General features: G+C 41.7%; 1 protein-coding gene across 4 annotated transcripts in view; it reads right to left on the bottom strand.

The window, feature by feature from the left end:
- The window catches only part of LARP4 (La ribonucleoprotein 4), a 44844-nt gene extending 21160 nt beyond the window's left edge, over nucleotides 1-23684 (bottom strand). The window contains exons 1-7 of one of the 4 annotated variants that reach the window (XM_037884255.2): nucleotides 23502-23684; nucleotides 14404-14551; nucleotides 9490-9648; nucleotides 7197-7272; nucleotides 5628-5764; nucleotides 3474-3577; nucleotides 1527-1637 (exon numbers count right to left, since the gene is read on the bottom strand). In XM_037884255.2, the coding sequence (XP_037740183.1) occupies nucleotides 1527-1637; nucleotides 3474-3577; nucleotides 5628-5764; nucleotides 7197-7272; nucleotides 9490-9648; nucleotides 14404-14551; nucleotides 23502-23519 (753 nt within the window). In that variant the 5' untranslated portion in view covers nucleotides 23520-23684. Of the gene's footprint in view, nucleotides 1-1526; nucleotides 1638-3473; nucleotides 3578-5627; nucleotides 5765-7196; nucleotides 7273-9489; nucleotides 9649-14403; nucleotides 14552-23300; nucleotides 23384-23501 lie in introns of those variants that run through there. The other 3 variants (XM_037884256.2, XM_037884257.2, XM_043533178.1) reach the window with 3 other exon arrangements.
- Between the last annotated feature and the right edge of the window lie 700 nt (nucleotides 23685-24384).

Here is a 24384-nt window from a genome sequence, read left to right as displayed (position 1 = left end):
AATGATCTAGTGATCTCTCTCCTGCCATCCATCTCCACCCTCTGACAAACAGAGGCTAGGGACACCATTCCTTACCCATCCTGGCTAATAGCCATTAATGGACTTAGCCTCCATGAATTTATCCAGTTCTCTTTTAAACCCTGTTATAGTCCTAGCCTTCACAACCTCCTCAGGCAAGGAGTTCCACAGGCTGACTGTGCGATGAGTGAAGAACTTCCTTTTATTTGTTTTAAACCTGCTACCTATTAATTTGATTCGGTGGCCCCTAGTTCTTATATTATGGGAACAAGTAAGTAACTGTCCCTTATTCACTTTCTCACACCACTCATGATTTTATAGACCTCTATCATATCCCCCCCCTTAGTCTCCTCTTTTCCAAGCTGAAAAGTCCTAGCTTTTTTAATCTCGCCTCATATGGGACCCGTTCTAAACCCTGAATCATTTTAGTTGCCCTTTTCTGAACCTTTTCTAATGCCAGTATATCTTTTTTGAGATGAAGGGAGCACATCTGTACGGAGTATTCAAGATGTGGGCACACCACAGATTTATATAAGGGCAGTAAGATATTCTCCGTCTTATTCTCTATCCCTTTTTTAATGATTCCTAACATCCCGTTTGCTTTTTTGACTGCTGCTGCACACTGCATGGACGTCTTTAGAGAACTATCCACGATGACTCCAAGATCTTTCTCCTGATTAGGTGTAGCTAAATTAGCCCCCCATCATATTGTATGTATAGTTGGGGTTATTTTTTCCAATGTGCATTACTTTACATTTATCAACATTAAATTTCATTTGCCATTTTGTTGCCCAATCACTTAGTTTTGTGAGATCTTTTTGAAGTTCTTCACAGTCTGCTTTGGTCTTAACTATCTTGAGCAGTTTAGTATCGTCTGCAAACTTTGCCACCTCACTGTTTACCCCTTTCTCCAGATCGTTTATGAATGGGTTGAATAGGACTGATCCTTGGGAAACACCACTAGTTACCCCCTCTCCATTCTGAAAATTTACCAGTTATTCCTACCCTTTGTTCCCTGTCTTTTAACCAGTTCTCAATCCATGAAAGGATCTTCCCTCTTATCCTGTAAGAACTACAGGAATTATTGCGATGCCTATGTAGACTGTTCCTCCTTTTAACTAGCTCTATTTACACAAAGCCAGCATTTCAGATACAGGATACTAAATCTAGTACCCAACAATATTTCCATTAACTACATGCTATTAATTGTCAAGAGTAGCAAAGGAGACCAAATAGAAGCAGCACACATGGTAAGAGAGGCAGACAGTAGAAATGTAGTCCAAGAACAGCAGTCATCCCTACTTGCCTGAATTCCTCTATCAGTTAAACTGAATTCAACTTTGTAAATAAACTCCTAGCTCCCCAGGCAATAGGTGCTGCATACATTAATAAATTAACTCTCCCTTGTGGCACATATTTTATCATGCACCATATGTGCAGTTCCCAGGAATAACAGGGAAGCTTCAACTAAAGGATAGAGATTGCCTTCAAATCGAATGGAGTCTTACCTGTTGTGCATCAGTATCTGACTGGAATGTAATGTACCAGTTGTTATTGTGAGCAAACTCACAGCTTATCACTCTGGGACAGTTTTCGTTTTTAAACAGCGCCTTAACCTCCTAAAGAAAAGGAAACCTGTTAGTTTTTGGGGACCCAGTCTTATCATTGCAAACCAACTGGGAAATTTAACGTCCACACCCCATCAGAGGAAGTTTTTGTTCTACATCCTGAGTTACTAAAGGCTCATCCTGTAGCCAGGAATATATCCAACCTCCTAGTTGGAGCATATAACTGCCATGTTGTATCATCTCTCAATACTAAACTGGCACTGGTCTAGCTGAAGATACAAACACTAAAATGTTGGTATATTTCTCCAGATACTACATGGATATGTTGGTTTGTGTGTTGATTCACACATTCTCCCATATACCATTTTCCACTTCCAAATCTTGAGATCCCCACGAATGCCCTTCAGAACTGCTCTTAATCAGCAGAAAGTGTCTCTTACAAGGATCCTATCACCCATCCCAGGGGCTGAATATGCAGCTGCTGCTGCAGCACTCAAGCCTTGCCAACCTGTGTAGGAAGGGAACTGGAAGCAGGCAGGTCTCCTATATGTCAGAGCACAACACAACCTTAGGTTTTGTTATGCAACATTGAGTTTTCTTCAATATCAGACATGCATAAAAGTACATTTGTAATGAGAATAAGATGCCCAAAAGTGACTTTAGAAAGTTTAATTCTTTGAGATTTCTACCTACAGGACAAGTACATCTGTGGAGTTCTCTAAGAGAATGACATCAGTCTTGCACACGAGCTACCCAGATTAAAAACAAAAAATAGTGGGTGTTTCTGGTGAAGGGACCGTGGTATAAAGGAAGATATTGCAGCATTAAGCTGGTAAGGAAGCATTATGAATAACTGGCTTCAAGTTGTATGCAATGTACTCTACCTTGAATAGTCCCTTAGAATATGCGCCAACTACTTATGCTAAATAATCTTTTCCACCTTGCATTTAGCTCTGATGCTCGGTCAGAGTACCTTTCCCTGACCTGAAGAAGAGCTTTGTGTGGCTCACAAGCTTGTCTAACTCACCAACAGTAGCTGATCCAATAAAAGATATTACCTCACCCACTGTGGCTTCAAGTTAGCCAAGTACCTTGACAGAGGTCCTTCTGATGCAAGATTCTTAACTTCCAGAAAAGTAACAGTTTTGCAAGAAGTTGCTCATGTCACAATGGGTTACAGCTTTTAAAAGGAGCAACAGAGTTCAGAGATTTACAAGGACAGATCTGTTCATCTAGCATTGCATTAATATTGCTAATTTAAAGTGCCACTATACAAATGCCTCACATTACAGCTATAAAATCTTCTAAAAAAATTAATTAACTAACAGCTCTGTCAGCCAAATATCAGCAGGCATTTTATTATCCTCTTTCTATCTATAATGAGCTTGGCTCAAACTGGGTCACAATGAATAAGAAATGTTTATTAATGTTTGTATCTGCCAAAACAACCCTCGGACTTAATGCGAAGTGCCTGCTGTGAAAATTTTTGCCTGAAATCCAAGTTATTCTCTGGATTTATTTCTCACTTTTGGATCTGAAAGGAAACCAATTTAACCTGCTTTCCAGAAGACCCCAGGTCGTGCCATAGTCTTCAGTGGAATAGAACAGAATAGATTTCATGTAACAAAGAGCATTTTACTGTGTTAATAACATAATGGAAAAGGATATCAGTGGAATGAGATATGGTCTTTGGATTTCACACCGCTTCAAGAAAAAAAAAAACCTAGAAGCTGTTTACAAGGAATATCACTCAGTTGAATTAAATTTGATCTATAACTTAAGTTGCCAATCAGTTTTCTAAAAAGCACATGGCTCTTTTGGTTGCAGCTTGAAGCAACGTTTTCAAGTCCCAATATACTTACTGTAAACCATGGGATTATTTTTTACCTCTATAGGCGTTGTTTCAGGGATCTCACGAAGAATAATAATGCATCGCTTATGGTTTGGTCTTACTTTCTCCCCTCTCTCATCTACTTGTACCATAGGGGAAGCTAAAATTAAGATACAAATGGACATTAGTAGCTGTAAGACTCTCTGCAATACACACAGAACAGTCAGCAACAAGATTCAAATAGGTCAAAATATTAATGTATCTGTAGGCACCAGGGATCTCCTTTGGTTAGTATCTAATTTTTCACAACTCTGTCCACATATACATATTGGACCAACAATTCAGAAGCCTATCCTTCAGAGTAGCCAAGTAAGAGACAAAGGGGAGAACGTTTCAAATTCTGAAATTGTTCAGAATTCAAATATCAGAAAACATGACAGTGGCAAATGAGCGTGAGACTGACTGTAAAATGTGCTTTGAATTTGGGAAGAAACATGACTGTTTCATTGCCCACATATACCGTTAGAGATCCTGACATCTCTTTAGTTACCTGTAGAGATTATAGACAAAACCAACTGTCACAGAGCTCAATCTTAATAGGTGAGAGGCAGAGGTGTCTGAAAAGTCAAAGTAAAACCTAATTTTTCAAATCATATTTGGTAGTGAGGAGTTCAAGCTTTCACCAAAAATAGCATTTTCCCCAATTGGCACTGCACTTTTTATTTTTATAGTAGGTGCCTGTCTCCATTCACGTTCAGTTCAGAATCAAATACCACTAAGGGAACAAATCTGCACTTCTCGCACAGTGAAGTCAGCGTGCCTTTTGGCACCACAAGGTCTGTATTGACTAGATATGGGTAACCAGGGTGTATTCTTAATATTAACAGTGCCAATCATGTAACTCATCTTGTATCATACAACTATGAACAGTGGCTAAAAAAATGTTATGCACCTATTTTTTTAAATAGCAACCACATATTAACTCTGCTCCTGGGCAGATATTGGTGGATAGTTTGAGTAACTGAATGAGGAGTTCTTGAATTATCTGGAGTCATGAATTCATTTATACATGCACTACACAATGCGATATACATATTCTCCTAATATTCAAAGGCACTAAGCACTTGCAGCTCCCCAGATCAATGCGAGTTGTGGATGCTCAGTACCTCTGAAATAATCAGCACACACATGTTCCCAACTGAACAGAAATCAATTTTAGGGTTTTTCTTGGCATCAGATATGCACCAGGAGGAGTTGACGTTTTTGAATTTTACATTTAAATGTGAAGGGAGAGAATTCCAGGAGAGTGATACACAGATTTTACAAGATTTGTTTCTTTGGCTGGTAACAAGAGACAGATGTTTGAATTACCAGTCAATAATAAGAGAGAGAAATCTTAAGTGTAGGCATTTCTCCACTTGTGAGTGGGTGGGGAAGGGGGAAGTGATAGAGTGCAAGAGCTTAAATGATCTATTATTCCATCAATGTGAACATAGCTCAATGTTACATGAATCCATCAAAGGGAAATGGATACTGCCTCCCATCCCAACTTGGTGTTTCTCTGCCTACAAAACTAAAGACAACAAAAAATTAGACTAAGGGGCTGGTCTGAACTCAGGAAAGGGAGTTCATTTTTTGAAATTCTTAAGCAGAGTCCTATTGAGAAATTCAGATGGGAACAGGAAAAAACATTTATGGATTCAAAGTAAACATTGCAAAGCAGTTGATTCAAACTGTTTTACAGAAGAGGTGGTGTGCAGAGTCAGCACCACAGGAGAACTACCCTTCCTACTGAAATTTCTACATTAAGTCAGAAGAGCAGGCTTGTCATTCTTTACATTCAGGGAGTACGATTTTTGCTTTTGGTTAACAAAACTCAGTCCTCCTGAAAGCAATTTCTTTCAAACAAATTTGAGCAAGTTTACTAAATACAAGATAGTAGCTACCTCAGTCTCTTGTCTTACATGGATCTGCTTTGGACAGCTTGGTTTCCTCCAAGAAGAATTAATCACAACCTGATTTTTCCATGAACGAAATCGGTAGCTATAGGCCAGAGACCAGGCCCACAGAAAGAAGAACAATACAACTGGTTTCTTTAAAACTGAGAGCTCCTTGTATTAGAGCTTTTAGCAACACATTTGTTCTACTGATCTAGAAAAGGTTTTAATAATAATAAAAAAAAAATTAAAAAGAAGAGACGACACACATACATCTCAATACTTCAAGAATAAGGTCCATATTGGTGGTCAGCTTCTTAATTCCTTCCATGTTGGCAATTGTCCATATTGGAACAAACTGATCACTGTCCATTTGAGACATCAAGTAAAGATCCTTAGAAAGGTTCTCACTAGAAGAGAATAAAATATACATTTTAGGCAAATTCTAGGTGTTAGGACAACTACTGGTTTAAGAATTAAAACACAAAATAACTGCCATTCTAATCAAGTTGCACATGCTCCCACAGGTTTTCACTCTTGGGAATAAATGCAAACAAAGCAGAATCAAGGCAATGAAAATAAAGTGAAAGGGCAGCTGAAAGGTGTCCAAGGCTAAGTTGCTGGCATATTACCCTGCCCATGCAACATCCATCCCAAGGAGCTACTTACCAGTATGCAATTAAATAACCTCAACCTCCTAGATTTGTGAAATATAGAAAATTAGTCTTCACTAAACAAGGACAACATTGCAGGGTCAGGCTCTGTAGGAGATGGCTGGCTGGCTTCTTTGCCCTTGCAATGTTTCAGAGGTTCCAATCAGCACCAACAGAATGATTGTGGCACATCCACACAGCACCCCTTACAGGTCTTTCTGAACTACTGCATTCTGGTGCCCCTCCAACAGCACCCAGCACTTTGTTGGAAGAAGTAGTGGTTGAGTAGTTTCCGGGCATGAGCTGCAGGTGTACACTGTCAGATGGAGTTGGCAGGGCCAGCTGAACTGGTTCAGCTCCAACACTTCTAGCTTCTTGTCCAAAATTAGGGAGAAAAGACAAGCTGCAGCAGAACTAGGGGATTTCACCTTAGGCATTACAAATGGCCAACGGAACCAACACTTGCAGCCACTGTGTGAACATGAAAGGCTGTACATGCTCTGTAAACTGAGCGCATTCCTGTCGGTGGTCTCTGTTAACAACTTTCCACAGAGTGTAGACTGTTCCCAAGTTAGCTTTTCCATCAGACTCTGGGCCAGAATTAAACCTGGTATAACCACATTTACTAGCGGAGCTGACCTGACAGTTGCAGCCACTTGCACTTATGCCATCAGTTACTCAAAGGATTAAGTCCTAGAGGAAGGAAACACCCATCCTACCACCCCTGACAACTAGAAGTTAATTCCATAACCCACTTTAGAGGGAGAATAACATTCTTCCCTAGCTTCTAACTCCACAGAAGTACTTCATTTTATCCATCTAGGTCTTTGAGCTGGACAAGTTCAGCAGAGAATCAAGATCTGAAACTTTAACCCTGTGGCTTCAAGGCAACACACAGTAACTGCATCTTTCATGCTAAAAGGAACTCCTGCAGATGTATACACATATCCCACATCCAACACAAGTTGACCCAAGGAGACATCATGACAAAATACCATCTTCCCTGGAGCTGAATACATTACTCAGGTACTGCCTGCTACCCCAGCAGCAAGTGATATCAGGATTTGACCTCTAATCTCCTGGCTTATAACCCCCTTTTCATGGTAAAAAGAAACTAAGACCCAGAGTCATTTAGCTGCAACTTTCACAAAGCATTTAATAGATGCTGAATGAATTCTTCATACAATACCGTGAGAAGCAGAATTCGAGTTGTTTCTTCAAACATTCTTTCAGGTCTTCTGTAGACACGGCAGAGCTGCCTTCACCTGAAAGAGGCATTAAATTAGTATACCCCCACTGGATCCCAATCATATGTAACCCAGAATATAATTCAAAAGTGAATTTTAGTTGTGCAAAAAGTGAAAAAATTAAATATCCTCCCGTATAACATGAGAGGAATGGAAGTCTGAGACATATCGTTTTGACCTATTTGTCCATGTATTTCTGCCCATTTGGATCCTTTCCCCTGACAACAGAAGCCTTCAAGAGAGGATTCAAAGTACAGGAAAACTTAATTTTAAAATGCTCTCTTAAAAAGACCAGATACTGTTCCAAAGAGGACTTTAAAAGCCAAGGACCATATTTTTATAACTACGTGGACAAAGGTTCATATGCATAAATTACCACTCTGATGTTTATGCAAGTAACCAGTTAAACCCTTTGTGTTAAGGAATGTTGATTGCGCATACAAACACACACAGTACTTGCTCAGACATTTGTGCACATACAATTGCAGTTCTATGATTGTGGCTCAAATGTTAAAAGGCTTCAAGACATGGACACAAGGACCAGACTAATCTCCACACTCATTTTTACATCAGCATCAAAGGGATATGAACAGGCTGGATTTCACTAGAAAAACCTAAACTAAATTTCACACACACAAGACCTTTTCCCACCATAGCAGCAACTGACAATCTTAAAGCTAATTAGTAAAAATGCAGGATGAAAGTGGGACTATTTGTATAAGATCTTAGTAAACTTTTTCCCCTTGTTATAGACTGTTGCATGTAATAAATGCAACCACACACATGAACCTCCCTGCAGCAGGTTACTGGGGAGACATACACTAACTTCGCTGTCTTGGTGACCAGAACACTAGAATTCATTCAGAATGTGGTCCAAAAGTCCCTGCCCCAATCCCTGTAGGTCACCAAAGTTAGAGAAAGCCTCCCTTTTGAGAGACGAACATAGAATCATAGAATATCAGGGTTGGAAGGGACCTCGGGAGGTCATCTAGTCCAACCCCCTGCTCAAAGTAGGGCTAATCCCCAATTTTTGCCCCAGAACCCTAAATGGCTGACTCAAGGATTGAGCTCACAACCCTGGGTTTAGCAGGCCAATGCTCAAACCACTGAGCTATCCCTCACCTGTTACACTGCAGCATGTAATTAACACTGTTCTCAGAGCTGCGCACATTCCTCCCAGCATCAAAAATGCAAATCCAAGGAAACAAGTAAAGCCATGTTTATTTCTGCTTCCCAACAGAAATGCTTCCTTGCATTCACAGAAGTCTTATCATACCAAAAAGGGTGCACGAATTAGCGTATACACACACATTACACTCCACCCACCACTGAAACCAACTCCTCTGGGTTAGATGATGGCACGAAAAAAGTTTCTGTGCACGCAAAAAAAACATCTTTACATGAGAAGTTGTCCTAAGAGGGTATTGTAAGCAAAAGGAAAGCAAGATCTTTGACATGTTCTGTTCATTGCAGGGGGAGCGCACACCAACACTCTTATCCTGTAGAAAGAGGTTAGATGCTAGATGAAGAAGGTTGAGAAATCTTACAAAGTCCTATTTACTGCAAAGGCTAAGTTTATTAAAAGCAACACACTGCTCAAAGGATAATATCATAGAAAAGTTCCTTAACACTGCTATTTGATGAGTGAATGAACACTGTCTTCTGGACTTCAGATACCTGTTGCTTCCCTTCTTTCCTCCCTGCAGCTCCACCCTGAAGTCCCGCTGTGAAGGGTTCTTCACGTTTCTGTCCCAACTATATCACACACTCTTTTGCTCTCCAATACTACTCCCTAGCAATGTCTTTGGCAATGCTGTTAGTTAAAGTAATTTTCTAACGCTGCAGGGGCAGTAGGAGACCTGTATTTTGAGCTTAAGAGGCTCTATTAATCTTTGCTTACATAACTTTGTTTATTTTGTATATTATGTATTAGATTGTTATCCCAGGGCTGTTCATGTTAATTATTCCACTTGTAAGCTCTACAGAGAAGTGATCTTCTGCTTTGTTAAGTGCCTCAGCTATTTATGCTATAAGTGATAACTGGTGAAGAGAAGACAGCATTTGTGCATTTACATCACAAGCAATTGCATTAAGCTGTGGACTTTAATAAGTCTAGGGGAAAAAAAGGCAGATCACATTTTGGGTGTATGAACATTAACAGTAAGAAATCCCTTAAGACTACAGGAGTTGAAGACAACATAGAACATAAGATGCTACTATAGCTCGAACACTCACCAGAAATATCATAAATTTGGTATCCAAGATCCTCAGTTGCCAGAGCCATTCCATTAGCAGCTGCTTCCTCAACACCAGTGCCATTTCTTGTAGCGTCACAGGATGGAGAATACATCACTTCATACTGCTTACAGCTATCCTCCACATTCTCTACATTACCTGGCAAGAGAATATGCCCAGTCAATAGAAAGGACACATCAGCTTAAGAATATTTTCTATCTGAAAAATGTATTATCTGCCATTGTTACAAAGAACACTGAAGAACGCTGTAACTGAAAGACTCATTTTTTAGTTTGTTTCTTTGTATTTAATAAGACTGTGTTGAGGCAGTTTCTCTTTGTTTCCCTTGTTTGTACTGGTCTCAACAACATTTTTCGAAAACAGGAAAATAGTAAAATCAAACCAAGACAGGGATCCCAGAACAACTGTAGCATCTGAAACAAATATTTTTCTTCAAATAAGCATCAAGTTGAGTCCCTAAACATGCAGCACTTATGCCACAGAAAAAGCTGCATGTATTATCTGATCCTTATATATAATAAATACTCAGGACTGTCAGCTTAATGTGATTATAAAACACACTGGAAGGATGTGGATATTAGAGAATTTATTAGTCTTTTCCACAAGCTATTTGGGATAGAATGGAGTGTAGTTTCAGTTTAGTATCTGATGTGGTTGGGGTGGAATGGGGGAAAGTTTACTTGCAGAAGGACTGACTCTGATCAAATAGGTCTTTTCCAGGTCTACCGTAACTTTCATTAACCAATTCAAAGTCACGTTACCGGTAAAGGACATTATTGGTGAAATCCACCTAAGTACAGAAGAAACAGCATGAAGACAAGTAAAGGGAACATTTGGAAAAATATGCTTTAGCTTTTTTAAGCAGCATACAGGAGTATGAAATATTTTTAGCCATTCTAAAGATAAACATGAAAACACCAAGATTATTATTATTATTTTAAGAAAAAGGTGGCTGTAGTAATCTTTCATTGGACCAACTTCTATTGGTGAGAGAGACGAGCTTTTGAGCTTATACAAACCGTTTTTCAGGAATTTAGCCAGTCTCAATTATTTGAAGATCACGGTCTGTATCCTTTACCAACCTATAATTTAAATATCAATTTGATAATCTTTAATGCTGTCTAGATTTGGACAGATGAGGTAGATTCTAGTGTCAATCAAGTCTGACATTCCATATAACAAAGGGGTGATCTTTTATCCAAGGTAAGACAAAATAGGCTTCAAACAAATTCACACAGTATGCCAGCTAATGAATGTAAAGTTAGATACTCCTGAACTATGTGAAACAGTGACCTGATCCAAAGTCCATTGGCTTCTGTGAGCTATGGATCCTGCAACTTTAACTGCAAGTTCACTGGCCAATTCTGCTATAGGTAGAATTCATTCAACTCTCAGTGACATATGTGGGAGTTGGAGGTGCTAAGCATCTCACAGGATGAGCTCATTAGATTAAGTTCCTTGATGTAGCAAGATAGCAACCTTCTACTTCCTAATTGTTTCACCTGCCTAGAACTCTAATGCTACAGAACAGCAAATCTGAGTTAACCTTGGGATTATTATTGCCAAGCAAATATTTGCTTATGATTGGCATAAATTTACATAGCCATCTACACTTTGCTTCCACCGGAAAATAAAAATACGCTAGTTTTCCTGTGATATTGAATGTTTATATATAAGCCTTTTCACTATACATTTACAAAAATTAAAGACATGGTTCTTGCACTGAGCTAAAGAATGAATGCACCTGTTTTTGGAGCATCATTTTAAAAAACCCTTATCAGATTTTTTTTTTTTTTAAACTGTTGCTACAATTAACCTCAGAGGCCTTTTATTATTATTGTTATTTACCAATCTGCCCCCATGATTTCCCAGTTTTTGGGTGGGAAAAGCATATGGGTTTTTAACCAATTTTCACTTGAATTTTAGCTTTTTTGGACCTGGGATTTGGGGAAGTGGATGGGGCCACTCACATTTGCAGAGACACCTAAAGCAGGGATAAGGAGCAGGTAGTGCTAGAAGGACTAGAGAATTGCATGTATTCTTCCCCTACTCACAGTAGGACATGAAATCAAATGCAGCGTTAATCTACCCTACATTACCTTCTCCTACAGAATTCCTCTGCACCAGAAAGACTCCTGTGCTGTGGCCATCTGAAGAATCTGTCTGAATGGCTCTGCCAGAAATGATAGCAGAGAGTGGGGCACAGGGAATCAGGAGAGACAACAGAAGCACAGGGCCTTGTGCATATACCCAAAGTGTATTCTGATCTCCAGGACTCTGTCAAAGCAATGTTGGGGAAATGCAGTGAAGGAAACCTCAATGTTCTGTTACTGTGTGCCTCCTTCGGCAGGAGAAGTGATCTCACCAGTTATTACCACTTACCTGGAAGTCCTGGCTTGAGACCTTTGCCCATCCATCCCATAGGGGTTGGCAGAGTTCCTCTGCAGGACTTAATCACTTGATACTTAGCTACACTCAGACTGAGAACTTCAAATAACTGACAGCAAATGGACAATTTTAGACTAAGGAGAGGTGGTGTTTATTCTTCTCTTGCAGCTGCCAAGAGACTCCATGATGCCACAGCAAAGCTAGACCTTGCTGATACACCAAAAGCAAAGCCGCTCCTTCCCAGGGATGGCTCTCACAGGTGGGCAGATGTCTTTAAGCTTGGCATTCCCACAAGGTACCGATACACAGCAGCTGATATGGAGACCGATTCATAACCTTCCTATTCTCCTTTCGCCAGATATTTGACGGGAATATATTTTAATTTCTGAAAAGCTGAACATGAGCATTGTTTTCTTAGAGCTCTTCCATCTTACTCCCCATCACAACCCTGGTCTATAGGGCATAACTATATTGGTTCAAGATGTCTTTTTTTTAAAAAGAATTATACCATTAAAACTCCTAATCTGAGTGAAGTTACACCAGTTTAAATGTGCTTTCATCATTATAACCACTTTCACAGTATAGGTGTTGCACAGCGACAACTATGCCAGTATAGCTTACACAGGATGATTGTGTGTGTTTACACAAGACATTTACATCACAGGAACAAGCCAATATTCAAAGCTGTTTAAAGATAAAATGGTGGCATAGATACCTGCTAATTAAGTAGTGTCAGAACAGAAAAAATATGAAGTAAATCATGGTTCTTCATTTCTCAGCACCAAAGAGCTGGTGTTCAGTTTACAGGATTGTACCACACCCAATTTACATGCAGTACCAGCACTCAAGAGTACAGTGCAATTCGTCAAGGCAAAATGACTGATTGCCATGAATGGAATTTTTTGCTCTGTAAAGGACCCAGGCTGGAAGAGCTACTGATTTGTAGAGGAGTAAGATTCCTCTTTCACCAGATGATTCCTTCACTCATCCTAAGTTTTTTAAAGGCATTTGGCTAGTGTGTGTCTACACTTACATCACTGCAGCTGTGCCGCGGTAGTGCTTCACTGTAGACACTACCTACACCATGGGAGAGGTTCTCCTGTTGGCGTAGGTAATCCACCTCCTCAAGAACTGGTAGGTAGGCTGACAGAAGAATTCTTCCATCAACCGAGCACTGCCTAAGATGGGGCGGGCAAACTTTTTGGCCTGAGCGCCGCATCAGGTTTCTGAAATTGTATGGAGGGACAGCTAGGGGAGGCTGTGCTCCCCCGGGACCCCTGCCCCATCCAACCTCCCCTCTCCTTCCTGACTGCCCCCCCAGGACTCCTGCTCCCATCCAACCTTGCCATCCTCTGACCGCCCCGCCCCCTGATCACCCCCCAAACTCCCCTGCCCTCTATCCAACACGACCCCCCAGGACAGGCAGCCGTGCCGTGCAGCACAGAGAACGGGTCAAGCCAGGCTCTGCAGCTGCACTGCCCCAGGAGTGCGTAGCTCCCCCCGCCTAGAGCACTGCGCCGGCGGTGCAGTGAGCAGAAGCTGCGGGGGAGGGGCCAGGGGCTAGCCTCCGCGGGCTGCAGTTTGCCCACCTCTGGTCTAGGAGGTTAGGTCGGCATATCTGCATCTCTCAGGGGTGTGGATTTTTCACACCCCTGAGAGATATAACTATGCCAATGTAAGTTCCCAGAGTAGACCAGCCCTTCATTTATATATGGACACAAAGACTTACTTTTAAGTTCAGGTGGTAAAACACTTCTGGGTAAGTAAATAAACAAAAAAATTTAAAAAAAACCTTATGGACAAGTAGATTTAACAAAGTTAGTAAAGATTTACACAAGTACAGTCTAAGCTTTAAGCAAGCAACTGCCTTTTAATTGCTCTGCAGCATACATTCCAGTAGAAGTGTAACTTTGGAATAGCTCAATAATGTATCTGGATTGTGTGTGGCCCTCAGATCTCATAATCTTTCTGTTCACAGGGTCAAGTATATACTAAAGTGCAGCAATGGTGAGAGAAAGCAACAGAGACAAAGTGAGAAAGGAAGAAGTCATCAAGAAGGGAGAAAAAAGGGAGACAGAGTATAGAATCCATTTCTGCACATTTAGCAGCTTGTTTCCCTCGTAGCGCGATACTTGGTCATCATCGGGCCTCTTAAGTGTTATAGGGGGCCATAACACACTGTTCCCTTATTGGATTACTTTTCATATCCTGCCTGTTCTTCCTCAGTACAGCTTTAGGTATCAACTCAGAGTCTTAAACTAAAGTTCATTCAGATCAGACCTTTCTGCAGTCCCTACTGTTTACTGATGCAGTTAACCAGCAGTAAACTGCTTCAGAAAACTTGTCATATTCAACCTATATTGGCTCCTACATCAGCCTCTAGAGCTGTTCTTTCAAGGACAAGAACATTGGTTGCTTCTTACTGCTGGGTTTAGGTTTATACAGAATACACACAATCTGAACTAAACAAGGGATTAAGTCATCATTTGCGTTTAGACGTCTCACCCTCACTATGAGTTCCTGGTGCAGCAGCTGTTTCTTGCCACAAATGCTCAGTGCCATTGGTCACTGGTGCAGCTTCAGTGCTTCCCTGTGGATCTTCTTGCCACACTTTTGCATTTGGATTTAAGCCAGTACCTTTTGATGTTACCTGCTGAAGAGACAAAAGTAAATTATTTACAAAAATAATTCAAAAAAGGACTAAAGTAGTTAGGGAAGTTATTACAGCTTAGTATAGTACTTTCTTTAAGACAGTTTCACAGCTTAGAAGCGTCTAAATGACCAAAGAGGCAGAATACAGACTTTCACCTTCCAAAAGATAATAGGTTCTTAGACAAATGTCAGACTAACGGGAAAATTAAATCCCTTGACAGTTTAAAGGAACTTGCTTCCCATTCCATAACAGATGTGATGTCCCTCTTCTCCCCTTTTTACCTCCATTTTATGAGTAATGTTTAGTCATGCAGTGACTAGGGCAATGGCATTAGCATGGGGATTTTTTGCAAGCAGAGGGAATGGGCCAGATGCATGAGATTGACAAGTCACAGTTTTACACAAAATGTCTGACTCATCCATAATCCTCCACCCCCTTGGCAAAAGAAGGGGGAAATCTTCCCATTCCATCCTCTTCCTTGAAAGGGTTGGAAGACAGCCCATTATACTGCACTGTGCTCTGGGAACCTGTGGTATGTGTGGAGTGAGAGAAGTGCTCAGCCATGTAACTCAGCCCTAACAAAGCACCACCTGTCAGCTAGGCAAGAATAAAGTTGTTTCCTGCAAGCATTTCTGCACCTTAATCACAGTTAGCAGATCTCCCCCACTCAAAGTAGGAAACAGAGGGAGAAATTTATTGTGGCACCTGGAAAAGTTTTCTGCTCAGCCACAGCCTGCCACAACTCCCATGAGTTAAATTTTGATACTGTGAGACAAAAAAACCCCCCAAAGTTAGAATAGCGACTTAAGTGCTGAGCATCTTGAGAGAGAAACTGGGCTGAACTGTTCCCCTAGTAGGAGATAAGACTCTGAGGACCTCACAGAAAGAGCCAAATAGAATATTTGACACATTTAGGTCATCATCTGTACATCTCAGTGAATCCCTGGGTAGGACAGGCATAATGTTTACTTACTTGACAGGTGTGCTGTTACCTTAACATCCAAGCATTTTCACACATACATGTCTCATCTTTCAATAACCAGCCACGTGAATGCTGCTGATTGTAAAGAGGATGAAGCTTCTACAAGTCAACATGCTGAACAGTCGTGCTTGAAGTCAGTCAGATAGATCACTTTGCAAGGAATGTTTTTAGAAGCTTGCAAATTATAAGGAGCATTTCCAGGTCAGACAAAGGCTCTAAAAGTTGATGCTTACTGTAGCATCCAGAGTCCAGGCACCAAAAAATAAAACAAGCTGCCAGCATGGGGAATGATTTCTCCCCCATACAGTTAGATGGACTTGTATAAGAATACCACCAGCCTTGAAACTGTTCTGTTTCGAGTATACCCACGCTGCTCAGGACACATAGATACTCTGACCTTCACAGAGCCAGGACTGCAAGTATCTAATCTCTCAGCTATGTTGATTTGGATCAGTGATTTTTGGTCATGCATGCTACCAAATACATGCTCTTTGGTCATTTCAGAAGTGGAAAGAAACTATTTGCCAGAATATTGAGCATGTCTGGGATTATTCTATAATCCTCAAATATGACAAAATTTAATCTAGAGGACACTTTTTTTAGGCAGGTAATTGGATCATCAGATATTATACTCAACAAGCTATCTCCCTAATTTCCAAGGATGAGGTCTTGCTAAAAGAGGGCCTCATTCATCTCACTGCCATGATGCAAGACTTCAGATGGTAATGCTGTGGAGGAACAAAGCAGCAGACAAGTTTAGTTTTTAAACTGGGACGCTACCTGAATGTCCATTTCCAACTAAGTACTAAAAGGACTTGGAGCAAATGATAGGTAGTAAAATGATGAAGGAATCAGATCTTGCCTTCTTTTATATGGGGCTTCCTACCAGGAGACAGGCTGTGCTAATAAATGAGGTCTGCAAATAGATCTATCCATATCCAAAAGACAACTAATTGTGGTACTATCTTGTACTCTGACCCAATCCTATGTCCACTGAACTCAGTCTCAAGACTAACGTTGACTTTGAAGGGTCAAGATCAAGCTCCTAGCGTACGCAATTTTTCTGAAGCCCGAGTGTGGAATGTAAGTACTCTCATTTCACCCCATCAAATGCCTTTTTAGCACAGAGAGTTTACAGTATGGTCTCTTGCTTATTCAACTGAGCTTGATAGACAAATAGTAATGTTTTTTAAACATTACAGGGCTCAATTACCACATGAAGCCTTTTTGTTTCAGTCCACTGAAGTATTTTCACAAAGCAGTTACAACACCGCAAAGAGACAATAATCAGTAAAACTAATATTTACAAAATGACAGAGCTGGCCTGCTTGAAAGCTCTGCTGAACAGAACATGGAGTCTACCAGGAAGCTATCCAGAGCCAGAGAATTCCCAGCAGGCATGCTCTGGATAGCAGCCAATATGTCATTCCAGGAATTCCCTCTGATCTGGAGACAGATTGTTAACAGTTAGGGATACTTTGAATGTTAGGTATGACATCTGTCTTTTCCTTAGACTGATGTAGAGAAATATCAGTATTGGAACTCCTTGCATATGGCCAGGGTCAGTTACAGGGGACGCCTCTGACAACACTAAGAAGTTTTGCATCCAGTTTCGCCTGCTCACTAACTGTTTGTCTGCTCTAACTCTCCAAGGAGCTGACTTTTTCGGCTTTGGACGTGAGAAATTCAGAGGGGATCAGATACCAGCATATTCGGTTAGCATTTCAGCTTGATATAAAAACCTTATCTTATGGAATGGTTTTGCAGTTAGTCTCACAAAATCTAAACATGAGCACTCAAGCTTTGTGTTTCAGTCTGTGGTCCTTTTCAGAGTTAAAACTAGTAAACTCTCCTTAGGGGAGATTAGAAGAGTTGACAGACTTCACTTATGGTATCCTGGAATGTAAGCACTGTATTTCTTTTGGATTTCAATAAATTCTCTAAACATTGGCTTTCACAATTAAGTCTAACTAGTTTTACTTAAACCTCTGGTCATTTTCCTATGTGTTTAATAATTTCTAATGCTAGGTATCCTCTTCAAGAAAAAATTTATTTAACAGATATTTGCTCATCCTACTTTATCCTGCAGTGAAGTCATAATGCTGAATTTGTGACATCAGTGTTTTCCTTGGCAACAGACTGTGAGCACAAGATTGGGGCTCCCCTTTAGGAACAAATATTTTGTACTTCTATAGCAGACCTTTTAATCTGAGAAGGTCAAATCATTTTACAGCTAGGAAAACTGAGGCAGAGAAAAACCAGAGTGACTTGACAAAGGTCACATGATAAATCTATGGCAGAGCTGGGAATAAAACCCAAGTCTCCCCAGCAGAATAATGTGAAACATTTATTGTGGGGGGTGGGGAAGAGAGAAGATGCCGGCAAATCAAGTTACTTTCTGGAAGAGCGTTGCCTTTTTCTGAGTTTAATCTAGCACACACGTCTTTTAAGATTTGGAAATAAAAGAGAGTAAGGCAGCATTGAAGCAGATAAACCATGGCTGATATTCCCAAACAGAGCTCCTTTCTCCTCACTGTTAGCTGCCATCTTGCTGTCAACTAAGGAGGAATCAGAAATAAGCAAGTACCCTGAAAATCCCAGGAAACTCTCAGAAAACAAAGTATAATATTAATAGTTGCGTGGAAGCTGATTTGACTGAACACAATGGCTTCTCCATTAGTCAGGATGGCTACCCACTACCAAAATTTGGCTCATTTGTTACTTTGTAAAGCTCTTTTAAGAGATGCTAGGGAAAAAAAACAGATTCCATTTTTATTAACTTATCTTTATGACGACAAGGTTTTCCATGAGAGGGGCATGCAGGATAATGCACACCATGTATGCTGCAGTTTTTAGGCCAATGAGCAGAGCTACGGATTGATTACACTCTGCTTGGAGTATGAGCATTTTTAACTGCTTGTTTCACAACCCTCATATGAGCCTGCATGAGTTTTGTCTTATTGACACAAAAAGGGAAGGAGGAAGCCCTTACACACTGAATGGTGCTACTCAGGCATATTCCCTTCATGCTGCCATGGCTCTACCGCGATGAAACACCAATGAGGCAGCAACTAGGAGAGATTGCCTTATTACGTTTAAGTTTCCCCAACAGTTTAAATAACTAAAAATACCACATTACTCCCTTACTGGGAAATATTAAAATTGTGTAACTACCTCAATGTTAATTACAGTCTGTAATTCTGAAGTAAAGCTGCTGAAATTCAGATGAGAAATATCAAATCACAGTTGTGATTGTACTGTGAGAAACTCAAAGCATTCTTCCAATGTACTAACATTGTTTATTTAATGCGAACAATATGCCTGGCCCTGCATGATCCACACAAATACAGGCTCTGTAACGAAGAGACATGGGACGTACTTCTGCAGAGAGGACATACTATTACATGCCCACAGTCCATTCTATCAACAGCTCTAACCCCACACCAGGTTGGAAAGGTAATATATTTAGCATCAATAATTTTTCAAGTTACATACCATACCAAGGTAGCATTCTTTAAAAGTGTAACAGTACTCCTATTACCAATTAGCACTCTGTGCATGAAGGATGAATTTCAGTTGTATTTTAACAAAAAACAGTTTCCAGTTACTAGCTAACCTTCCCCATGAGCATCTTGATCTCAAATACAACCTTATTTTGTATAGATGGTGTGTGTGACAATTAAACTGTGTATGATAGAGTGGTATAAAGCCGCTGGGCCAAATACTGCTGAGGTACACCAGTCCCAAACTGGAATAACTGCCTTGAACTCCAGTGTGGCAGTAGAATTTGACCAGTCATATGAAGATAACGACAGAAGTTAATCATGGATAACATATAGCCTATCAGCAGAAGGGAAAGGAGTAGATCAAACAAAGCAACTAATATTAACCAAGTTATAGCATAAGACTTGCTGAATCTTCAGACAGCCACTCCTTGGCTACACAGATTCCTACTTGATCAAGCTAATTTGAAGTCTAAGACCTATTCCTACTATGGTGCCTCATTTCTGTCAAATTATTTTAATTCTAGGATCCGCCTCAAAGCATTTGCTGCTCAGAAATAACTAGCTCCTCGCCTATAAATTTCACCTTTTTTACCTTGTGGTCAGCTACAGGTGTAGACAGCTGTTCACAACTTTAAACAGTTTTAATTATCAGCCTGTGGATTTAAAAACCAACTCTGCAAAATAAGCAAAAAATGGGGGTGGGAAACTAAATCAAAGCACTATGGCTCTGTGGTAAGATCATTTTTCCAAAGTGATTCAAACAATATTCATTCCAAAACTTAAATGGCTTTCTTCAAGAAAGCTAGGGGGTTCCCCAGTCCCTTTCTTTAAACATTCTTAATCACAGTACAAATTTAACTACTCATCTGAAATATTAACAAAACTACCATATTATACATTAAAAGTACATGACCTGTTAATTAACCTCAGGTCAATTATTCCCAACCCTAGTATGTTCAGTTCTATAATTAACATGAACATAGAAATCACAGACCAGTAGGACTGGAAGGGACCTTAATAGATCATCTAGTCCAGTCCCCTGCACTGAGACAGGACTAATTATTATCAGACCATCCCTGAAAGGTGTTTGTCTAATCTGCTCTCAAAACCCTCCAATGATGGAAATTCCAAATTTGGTCCAGTGCTTAACTACCCTTATGGTTAGGAAGCATTTCCTAAGATCTAAAATAAATCTCCCTTGTCACAATTTAAGCCCATTACTTCTTGTCCTGTCGTCAGTGGCTAAGGAGAACAGTTTATCACCCTCCTCTTTATAACAACCTTTTATGTACCTGAAGACTGTTATGTCCCTCCTCAATCTTCTTTTCCCCAGCCTTAAGCCCAGTTTTTTCCAAACTTTCCTCATAGGTCATGTTTTCAAGACCTTTAACCATTTTTGTTGCTATCCTCTGGACTTTCTCAAATTTGTCCAAATCTTTCCTGAAACGTGGTGCTCAGAAGTGAACTCATCAGACTTATCAGTGCTGAATAGAGCGGAAGAATGACTTCTGGTGTCTTGCTTATAACACTCTTGCTAATATTCCCCCCCCCCCCCCCCCCCCCCCCAACAGTATTACATTTAATATCAATCAGTCTGATCTACTATAACCTCCAGATCCTTTTTTGCAGTATTCCTTCCTAGAATCATTTCCCATTTTGTATTTGTGCAATTGATTATTCCTTTCTAAGTGCAGCACTTTGAATTTAATTCTATTTATGTCACACCACTTCTCCAGTTTGTCACGATCATTTTGAATTCTAATCCTGTCCTCTAAAGAGCTTGCAACCCCTACCAGTATGGTATCACCAGCAAACTTTAGAAGTGTATTCTCTCCATTACCAAACCATTTATGAAGATATTGAATAGAACCAGACCCAAGACAGATCCCTGTGGAAACCCACTCAATATGCCCTTTCATCTTGGCCATGAACCTCTGATAACTACCGAGTACAGTTTTCAAACCAATTCCACACCCAACAGATAGCAGGTTCATCTAGGCCAGTGCTTCTCAAGCTATCTGATGTGGGGGACTGACAATTTTTCCCCCCAATGTGCGCGCAGACTGGCAGCCGATGACTCGCGGACTGGCACCGGTCCACGGACCACCATTTTGAGCAGCACTGATCTAGGCTACATTTCTCTAGTTTGTTTATGAGACTGTCATGTGAGATAGTATCAAAAGCCTTACTGAAGTCAAGATATAGCACATCTACTGGTTCCCCCCATTCACAAGGCTTGTTACTCTGTCAAGTAAGGATATTAGGTTGGTTTGACAGGATTTGTTCTTAACTGTTACTTATCACCGTATTGTCTTTTAGGTGTTTACAAACTGATTGACAATTATGTTGATTTGTCTCACAGTAAATTAAGTCAAATCAATTTGGAACATTTAAACAAAAAGTGCACTACAGACTATGAAATCTAAACAACGGAATTAAGTTTCACTAAAGTGATGCAGAAAGTGTTTTTTAAACACACTGAACATAAGAGCGGCCATACTGGGTCATACCAAAGGTCCATCAAGCCCAGTATCCTGTCCTCTGACAGTGGCCAATGGCAGGTGCTCCAAAGGGAATGAACAGACAGGTTATCATCAAGTGATCCATGCCCTGTCACCCAATCCCAGCTTCTGACAAACAGAGGCTAGGGACACCATCCCTGCCCATCCTGGCTAATAGCCATTGATGGACCTATCTTCCATGAATCTATTTAGCTCCCTTTTGAACCCCATTACAGTACTGGCCTTCACAACACCCTCTGGCAAGGAGTTCCTATTCTTTCAGTAATAGTAGATGAGAGATCATTTGGATCTAACAGGTAGCACATCCAAATAAACAATCAAAGGACTTCCTACACAGCCAAGGGTGAAGAAACACTTTACCTAATAGTGTGGGTCTAATTTATTTGCTGGTGCAATAACGAAGCAGTCTACCTTGTCCATCAAGGCTACAAACCACAATAAAAACAACTAAAAAAAAAAACCAAACCATAGCTGTAAGTTTTCAGATTCAAAATAAGTGTTCCTTAATGTGCCATGTGTATTTAGGTTCAAAGTACAGAAGCACTATACACTTGTATATACTAGGTTTAGTTGATGAAGATATATAGTCTTTGAGTTGAAAAAAATGGAAGCAGTGCATTTTTTGGTAAATTCAGTTTACTTAACTGAAAAACTAACCACAACAGCTGAATTAAGGAAGACCAGGAAGTCCATTGAAACAAGGAAGCAGCCAGTTTCTTAGCTGCAATTAACTACATTGCTGACTTTATGTAATCTTCAGAAAAATTAGCAAGAGTGCAAGTCCAAGAGTACAAATTCTAATCTTAAAGAGAGTTAATAGTTTATTTGGAGAGTAGAAAAGGGATAGTGTTTTTTTCTTTTGTGGAGAATTAAAAGTTTCCCATATGTTACTTTACAAAGGCACTTCCACAATTCCTTTAGTCTTCAAAACGCTTTGAATACATTAGAGAAAAAGAGAGAAGATCTGATTAAAAATAAATGTTTCAAATTGATATGGTTTAATAAGAACTCATTACAGCAAAATATGCAAGCAATTAAGAGATCCTGCTAGATTTGATTCTCTTTCTCACCACAGTTGCCTTACAACCTGTAAGATACAATCCTTCCTCATTGAAAACAGACTCTATTTATGGGCACGGTTAGCCAGTGCCAAGTTGCTAAGTTGCAGCTTTGCTAGTTTGACGTTTATACAATGCAAAGAACAATATGCTCTGGAATCTACTCAAAGCATTAGCCAGGCAGAGAAAGCAACGGATCAGCTGATTATATTGCACACATGCCACGGCAGCCTCTGCTTTAAAAAAAAAAAAAAAGGGGGGGGGGGGGGGGGGAGAAACGAACGAGAAAAAAAGATCTACGAGATTTTAAAATAAAAAAACCCCTCCCGGTGGCTTCTCTCGCCCACCCCCCACCGTATAACCTTCACACGCGCCGCGCCATGCACCAAGCAGCCACCAGAGCAACTTTTACGAAAGGTCAATGCGGTGCCTTTCACGGCTTCCCCCCCCCGCCCCGCGTTCCCTCTCTGGAGCAGGCCACCGAGGGCCGGGCCCCTGACAGAACCTCCCGGGGACGAGGTTTTCTTAACCCGCCGCCCCACAGCCGCCCCCTCCCCCCATCGTTCACCTTCGCTCCCAAACCGCCGCTCTCACCTCAGCCCCCCCGCTCCTGTCACCCCCCAGAGCCCCCGCGTGCGGCCTCCCGGGCCCCCAGGCTCTCCCCGCCCCCTCCCCACTCACCCTCCTCGAGGGGACTCCACAACCCCTTCCCCCGGGCCGGATCTGCTGCGTCAGGCCCGACCCCTCCCCCCGGGCCCGGCCGGCTCAGCCGCGGCAGCAGCGTGCGCGGCCTGGAAAGTCACATGGCCCCGCAACGCGGCCGGCCGCCGGCCGGCCCCGGCCCCGGCCCCGCCGCCTCCCCCCTCCGGGCCCCCTCCTCACCTCCACGAAGAGCAGCATCCTCCTCCTCCCGCCTCCCCCCCAGGCCAGCGGGCCTGGGATCCCGGCTCCGACGGCTCCCCGCTCCCAGGCAGGCTCCGGCAGCGCCAGCGATAAGGGCACTCGGACTCCGCCTCCGGCTGCTGCCGCCAGCCAGGGCCCGGGCCCCCGCCCCTTCCAGATCCTCCGCCTCTCCCCGGCCGCCACCGCCTCTGCCGGGTCACCCCCGAGAAGTCCTTCCGGGGTCATCGGAGGCCGTTCGCAGAAACTAGCCGGGGTCCTATTGGGAACGTACTATTGCCTGGGGTGGGGGACACCAATCTAGGGGAATGAACCATTCTGCCCGGTATGGGACGAGGTGTCCGAGGGGGTGTACCATTCTCTGCGCTGTTAGGATTGTTGTTCAGAGGCATGTACCAATTTCGGAGCGGGGGGGGGGGATCAGTTGGAGTGGTCCTCTCCTTGTTTGTCTGTTGGGGGGAACGTGCCATTTTCGGTGCAGTGGGGGGTGCACGGGGAATGTACCATTGCCATTGGGCCACCTCAGGCTGTGCCCAGCACAGACCCATGGTGCAGCATCCGAACAGGGTGACCTCACGTCAAGGCTGCCTAGAGCAATCAGAGGGCGCCAAAGTGGGATAATGCCCCATTGAGACGCCATCATGGCCCCACAGCATGCTGAGCCCTGAGGCTCTGGAACTGGATTTCAAGTATCACCAACCACAAGCCTTCAGAACCATGAGTCAGGCCTTCAAAACCATGAGACTGAATTAAAAACAATACACCTGGGGCTCTTCTGGTTCACGTTTGCTCGTTTTTCTCCACAACCACGAGACAAAGGCCGAGAGTCTCACAATAATCTCGGGACTCCAGGATCTGAGGCTTC

This window comes from Chelonia mydas, chromosome 20, assembly GCF_015237465.2.
Source record: "Chelonia mydas isolate rCheMyd1 chromosome 20, rCheMyd1.pri.v2, whole genome shotgun sequence".
NCBI lineage: Eukaryota > Metazoa > Chordata > Testudines > Cheloniidae > Chelonia > Chelonia mydas.
Note: the sequence above shows the minus strand (reverse complement) of the source record. Positions and strands in the feature narration are given on the sequence as shown.